Source organism: Cimex lectularius, unplaced genomic scaffold (genome assembly GCF_000648675.2).
Source record: "Cimex lectularius strain Harlan isolate CLEC.00 unplaced genomic scaffold, Clec_2.1 scaffold46, whole genome shotgun sequence".
Taxonomy (NCBI): domain Eukaryota; kingdom Metazoa; phylum Arthropoda; class Insecta; order Hemiptera; family Cimicidae; genus Cimex; species Cimex lectularius.
Window position 1 is genome coordinate 415,869 of NW_019392654.1, and position 7,725 is coordinate 423,593.

General features: G+C 34.6%; 1 protein-coding gene across 1 annotated transcript; it reads right to left on the reverse strand.

The window, feature by feature from the left end:
- Window positions 1–1,350: 1,350 nt before the first annotated feature.
- LOC106672912 (signal recognition particle receptor subunit alpha homolog) lies at window positions 1,351–7,462 on the reverse strand. The gene is made up of 6 exons (XM_014404716.1): window positions 7,137–7,462; window positions 3,052–3,557; window positions 2,847–2,982; window positions 2,530–2,672; window positions 1,839–2,475; window positions 1,351–1,774 (listed from the first exon to the last, which is right to left on the reverse strand). The coding sequence occupies exons 1-6, from the start codon at window positions 7,251–7,253 to the stop codon at window positions 1,472–1,474; spliced, it is 1,842 nt and encodes a 613-aa protein (XP_014260202.1). The 5' UTR covers window positions 7,254–7,462; the 3' UTR covers window positions 1,351–1,471.
- Window positions 7,463–7,725: the final 263 nt, after the last annotated feature.

The following is a 7,725-nucleotide window of genomic DNA, read 5'->3' on the forward strand; positions in this document are numbered from 1 at the left end:
TTGAGGGTCGATCTTTTCTATAATGCGCTTCGTCCAAGTTCTTATACTATTGTTGCTTAAAATTTTACAAGAAATTTTTTGCCTAAAATTTTACATTAGACACCTGCTGATCCGCTCGGTTCCAACACTCACTTTTCATGAACAAAGTTCATTGTACCGAATGTTCAAAGTGCCTATAAGACTACCCGGATCTAAAGTCCAATGGCCAAATTTTTTTTACCATCCTCAGGCAAGGGTAAAACTGTAATGCTGTGTGCAAAGCGGATCTTTGAATCATTGTTTTCAATTTTATTTCATCCTACAAAACATTTTGAAATCGAATAAAAAATTTTAGTAAAGAATTTCACAAGGTAATTTTTTTATAATTTAGTTGGATTTTCAGATTTTAATTATAAAATTTAATTGTAAATTTGCATATATTGAGTTTTTCAAATACATATAATCGATTCACTATAAAATAAATAATGCTTAAAATAATTAATTTTATTAGATAAATTAAATTGTTACCACATTAAATGTCAGTCTTTATTACGGTTGTCAATTTTTATACAAACCCTGATGTAGAAAAAAGTTGTTAGATGTGTCACTCGTACTGTTATTATGTACTGTATACAAATGCATATGGATTGTGAGAGGAATGCCGTCCGTATGAGCCCTGTTACCAGTTTGTGGTATGAACCATTTACAGTAAATATTTTTGATGTAATAGTAACTTTGTATTAAATTATTGGATTGAGTGTTTGATTAGGATGAGGGAGACAAATTTATTGTGTAATTAATTAATTGGCCCACATCGGCCATCAATTAGTCCTGCGCAATTTGTGTATAGGGTGATAACAAGTACTCCATTTCCAGTGAAAGTAGTTAGATTAAAAAAATCTGCATGTACTGGTTATGGGGCTGAGATACATAACTACACTTGATTCTCTTGGCTTGTCATACAAATCTAATTCAAAAATATTTACAAACTCAGGCATAAAATTATAGGCCACCCCTTCATTTGATAATATTACCACTGTTAAAATATTTAATACTTTTCAATACCCTTTTAACACATTTGTTACAAAAGTGAATTGTAATACCACTCCCGAAATATGAGTTTTTGAAGAGTAATGCAAGTTGACTTGAGTCGTTCTGCAATGACACCAGTAACAGAAGTGTTAATGCATATTGAAAGTAACTTTATATAAACTACGTATCCGATTCACTTATTGAGCACATGTGCATGTGAGAGAGAGAGAGGGAGAGCATATGTTATATACAAATGTAATAAAGAATATATTTGACTAAATATTTGAACAATTTTTAAATTAACTGATGAATAAAGAGAAGGTATATATAAAAAATATATCCAAGAATAACACTAATTTATTAACAATATTTATTTTCCATTAATACTTACACAAGCCAAAACAGAATGTTAAAATAATAATTTAAAAATAATAACAACTCACAATTTGCATCGACCGCTCTATTTCATAAGAGCGTGCACAACTGCTTTTGCATTGAGCGATTTGAGGTCGGTATATGTCTGCCCTGTGCCGACAAACACTATTGGTTGGCCTGTCATATATGTCATTGAGATGGCAGCTCCGACTTTATCATCGATTGTGTCAAATTTTGTAAGAACGATTCCGTCAATGAGGTGAGGCTGAGTCGATGATGAGTAATCAGCCAGAGACTGATTAAACTTGCTTAACTGGTCCACAGCTTCATTTCCGACCAGAGCTTCTCCGACAAAAAGTACGAGGTCAGGTTCGTTAACACGAACAAGCTATAACAAATAAATTTTTTAAGCAAAATAACCTTTGATTGGTTGTTTGTAATTAAATGCATACCTTTGCTAAGGCTTTCATCAATGGTTCGTTGTCTTGCATACGCCCTGCTGTGTCAATGAGCACAATATCAACTTTTGATTCTTTTGCATGTGTAATGGCTTCCATAGCAATGCCAGCAGCATCTTTTCCATAACCTTTTTCATATAGGCGGACCATTTGTCTTCCGCCATGCCTCTCTGGAGGATGGAGGGCATTCAAGTGGCGCATATGTGTACGAAGCTGTTCAACTGCACCTGCACGGAAAGTGTCACATGCCGCTATCATAGTGCTCAAATCGTTTTCTATCAGCCAGAAACATATTTTAGCCAGGTTGGTCGATTTGCCTACACCATTTACACCACAAAAGGCCATTGTGAAAGGTCGCCCTTCACTCTTCGCCTCTTTGGCATCACGAAGTATATCCACCCTCCGTGATGGCGACAGTATCTGAACGAGTGACTCGGTCATTGTAGATTTCACAATGTTTGTGACACTCTCAAATGTTCCAAGCACCTTGCCCTCTAATTTAGCACTGACAGAATCACAGAGCTTGTTTGCTATCTCAGAAGCGACATTTTTTCCAATTAAGTGGTCTTTAAGTTTCTCAAGCACAGGTAACATGTCATTCTTCGTCAGGCTCTTACTTCCCACAAGCCCCCTTTAAAAAAACACAAGTTACAAAAAATATATATAATTAAAAGTACCAACAAACCTAAAAAGTGAAAAAACGCCTCTGGACTTGGTTTCAGTCTTCTTCGCAAGTTTTGTTTCATTTTCTTCCTCTTCCTCTGTCTCATCCCCAGAATCAGATTCGACCTCAAGATCCTTAATGCCTCCCACCATCCTGCCAACCATCTAATATATCAAAGAAATTGACAAATTAATGTTACAGTAATTTATTATACAATAAATTATATTTAAAGCAATATTCATGTTTTCTTTTATTTATGTTTAAATTGTACTCAATTCGGGGCAGAAAAACATTAAAAAATTTAAATGTTGGAAGGAGAAAATCATTAAAATACTTACAGAAACATCAGCCTTGACTTCATTAGATTCAGGAGGTTTATCTTTTGTCCTCTCAAGATCTGGTAGATCTTTTGTGCTACCACCAAGATCCCAGATGCGTGGTTTCTTTCCCTCTTTTGCTGGTTTTGGGCTTTTCCTAAAGAAAAAAATTAAAAATAATAATTCATCATCATAATCACAAAACTCATTTAACACAAATGCATACATTTTATTCTTTTTTTGGTTTGGAGAACCCATTTTTAAGGCCATCTTAGCCCTGTTGGCCAATATGAGTTCCTCCTCGCTCAAATTGCCATTTTCTGTTTTCGGCTGTTCTGGAAAAACTTCCTTTTTTTTAATTTCTTCTTTTTTCTTTTTTGGATCATCTTTACGTTCGATCATCGAAGCGACTGTTTTCTTAGATTTACCCGATTCTTCAAAACTACGCATCGGTTTTGGGACTGAGGAGAGATTCTTAGACCACTCCTCCGCCCGGTTAAGTACAGATAAAAAACCATCATTAAAATCAAAGTCTCCATATGTGCTCCCGCCTTGAAGTTCGTCTTTATATTTGTCTCGAAATTCCAAGTGGACATCGTCGAGGAACTTGTCGACATATGATAGCTGTAAGATTTTCTGGTATGCAACCACAAAAACAAGCTCAAACTCGTTATCTAACCGATACTTGAGTGTAAGCGAGTTGTGCTCAAAAGAGTTATTACCCGTCTTCTCCTAAAACAGAAAATTACATACAAAATTATTGTCATATTAAATAATATCGAATAATGTGGGGTGTACGTGAAAAACAATAATTATTAAAAGCCAAACATATTTAAATAAGTATTACATTTAATTATCCTTTATTTTGTTTATTTCTCTCTTATTTCAAGAAATGGTGTATATTAAATCTTGTTTGTTATTAATTTTATATGAAAGAATGATTGAATGTTTATTTTCAAGATTTTTGTACATTACAAATAACAATAGAGTGTGGAAAGCGATGTAGCACTCCTCCACAACTTCCTACTAAAATTCAATTTAAATACATACAGAAACGTTATTTAGCATACACAATTTGTATTGTGGAAAAAAATGTGTACAAAAAAACCGCCAAACAGAAATTAATTTTATATATTAAACAGTGTCATGAGAAGGAAATATTAATAACATTTAAATAAGTAATACAAAATAAATCAATAATTCATCAAAACATGTACAAATTCTGATTATATTTTTTAATTAAATTGTATTTTAAGACATTACTACAAGACGCAGATTTTCCAAAGATTTTATGTTAAATTTTAAAACTGAACCCATTGTCTAATTGGAAGATTTAAAAAAAATAAATTTATTTAATAAAACTGGTCACATGAGAACAGCTATTAATTTTAATACAATGACTAACTTAGAAGTAAATAAATAGTAAATAACTTTAGTACACTCATTATTGACACAGTTTATAAAATTAGCTTCTACATGAAGTTTCTACAAAACTAAATCAAATTCTCCTTCAGACGTCTTATGTGGTCATGGTGTTCAGATGGCTTTCAAATAGTGCTTATAAGCATACTGTGTGAGATCTTAGATATTATCTTTCTTCATTCAGTTTTGTTTTTTCTGATTGTTTAATCAACGACCTCTAGCAGATGGATCCAATAAATGCTTTGAAAGCACAATTGTCATTTTTCTTAAGTTCAATAAATCATAATTATCATCTCCGGGCCGATATGAAGGATGTTTGGGTCTCTATATATGTCGCTATTGCACTATCTACCACATTTTGTAGCACTTTGTTCTGGAATTGTTGCACTTTGATTACATTCTTTTGGCACAGCCCGAGCCGTATACTGTACATCCATACAAGTTTCAATACTTGATTATAAATTAATATTTTATTTTGTACTGATATGTTAAAATAATTATGTGCATCACTTTGTCAATTTCAAGATTTGTAATTCAAAAAAGTTCATTCTTATTTATTTTATTTGAGTGTATGTGTGTGGGGGGAACGTTGTATCTTTATACGTATTGTATACCTGCCAGGTGAACTTTGGAATTTTCACAAGCTGTAAGAAAAGTATTATAAAGTAAACTCTTGTATGTCCTCCATTAATTATCTTACAACAATATTTGGTCCGTTTTAAAGGATTTCAGATAAATAAAACACAGACAGCTAAAATCTCCCACTCGTGTTTACAATTGGATTTTCTAAATAAATTTTTGAATAGTCAATCTCTTCTTTGTTGGTTTTTCTGTAAAGCTTCTTTCTAACGTGTGGTGGTTAGTGACCGTTAATCGATAATTATTTAGAAATCGTGAGATGCGGTCTGGTGTGATGTAGGTTCCTTCTTTCTAATGTTCCAGTGGTTAGATTTTTTAAGCTGTACCATTTTTCAGTTTCAAATTTGTTTGAGTGATGGTTGAGACAGATTCGACAAAATCATAGCAATGTTGGAAGATGAAAGAAGGCAAGTGTATGAATTCCCAGAACAACTGTCTGAAGGGTCTTCCGTCGCTACCAAGATTCTGGAGGACTCTCAAGAAGGCATGGATCAGGTTGCCATCGTATCTCATCTGAGAGAGATGATCATTTTATTGTTTCGAATGTACTTTGTAATCAACATACCACCAATGAAACCAAGCAATGGCTTAACAAGTTGAAGACTTTCAGAAGCTGGATTACGAGCAAGAAGGCTTGCCACTGGTCCAGAACATCAGAGAAGTACCACAGAAATCATATCAATTGGTATGACCAGGATTGGGTTAAAATCTTGTTTTCAGATGAGTCAAGGATTGGTTTGAAGTCTTATGAGAGAGGGTTTGGAGAAGATCAGGAGAGTGATATTTAAATTTAATTATTAAATTTTCTCTCCAGAGAAGCTAAGGAGGTAGTGGTGTTATGGTTTGGACAGGCATTTTATGGAAGGTCACATAAACTTTACCTTGATCCAGGGTTCCTTAACAGCTATACAAAAATTGAATATATGTTATCTCAAGAAGTTGTTCCTAATAAGCTAGGATCTTTGGTGACCATTTGGAACGGGCTTAAATTCAATCTTTGGAGTGATATGTAGTCCCGACTTAAACCCTATCGAACAGCTTTGGGATGAGTTGTCAAAGAGAATAAAAGTCACCCAATGACAAAGAATTTGCAGGAATTAAGAATGAGGATGTAGAAGGAGTATGGAAACATGCAGCACTACATTCAAAACCTAATAAAATCGATGCAGTGATCAATGCAATTTTACTGAATTGAATATTTTTTTCATTGTTTCCATAAATTATTATTTTTATGTAAGGTCTTGGTTGAAATGAAAAGCTAGCGTCATGTGCAGGATGCACCCACGACCTTCGGCTCAATACACCGCTACTCTAGCCACTTGAGCTATCGTGACTTTGATAAATAATTAATTGGAAGAAGTACTTTGGTCAATCAGACCATTAAACATAATGGATTGTTTCCATAGCAACATTTTTGGTAAAATTATTCTACTGTTTATTTTACCAATGTATTATATTTTCTTTAAAAATATCCAGTAAACAACAAACAAAATTATAATGATTGCAATGTTTACTTTAAAAAATGATGGTGGCCACTTTCTTGCCTTTCAGTGTATTTTATGAGTGGCAAGTCTTCTCGCATGTAATCCAGCTTCTTACAATGCGTAAACCAACCTTTCTAAATCAATCGAATCAACCTTTCTAACTTGTTGAAGTTTTCGCTTGATCTCAACGGTAGAATGTCGATTACAGAGTACATTTGAAACTATGAAATGGTCATCTCTGCGAGATGTGGCACGATGGCGACCTGATCCACGCCTTCTTGAGTAACCTCCAGTATTTTGGTAGTGATAGAAGACTCTTCCGACAGTTGTTCTGGGACGTTCATCTCACACTCTCCAAATAATTTATATTTAATATAGACTAGTAAAAAAGGTGCAATAATGCCCTGGAGCCAACTGAGTACAATTATGTAAACAAAATACTGTAAATCAAAACTTATATGGAATAAAATTCATACATACAAACAGATACCGTCCAGTTTCACGGTTCCATATGTTAACACGTATTCCGTTATGATGAAACCAGGGACGTTTTGAATCTTGAATAAATTTACTTCTAGTTTAAAAAAAAAAATTGTGTATGTTTTGTCAAATTGTTCACGATTTTCGTGGTTCGCGGATGTTGTGTTTGTTCCAATATTCTGAAATATCGCGTCTGTCTGGAACGGTCGGCCTTTGACGTCCGACGCGCCGTCACCATAATACGTTGGGGTGGAGGTGGAGGTGGCTAAAATCATTTTCTATTCACCTGGAGGATGACGGATTTGATGAGGGCGTTGACGGACGGGGTGAAGATCTGCGATGTCCCCTGGAAGCACCAGAGGACGATTCCGCCTTTGCTGAATATCGTGAAGAGGTCTAACATGACACCGAATTTTTTTTCTCACTCGACGGTTGTAAACGAGACGGAGGACGACACGGAAAAACGAAAAGAGGGCCGAAACGGGAAAACAAATCAGCAGGACGATGCAACGCTTCAAAACCGGACGAGTGGATTGTACAATTTGAACAGATCACAAATCCCAAGGTGTTTGCGATTTCGCATAACCTTCTGACGTGGCTATTCGAGTCAATGATAAAACATCGAATTTGATGTGATAATTAATCGATTAATAAAAGTTTCAAACTTTATCATATATATTATATAATTTTTGAAAAGGATGGCTCTTACTCACAGGTTTTGTGTTTAAAACGATCGGATTTCGAGGATTAAACATTCATCATCAGGGTGAAGGAGTAACAACAGATATCTCGGCGTAAATTGTTAGAGTGAAGCCTCCGATCCGCAGCCAATGCGACGTTCCAATGAGAAGCAGGTTTTTAATACCGCTCAATTT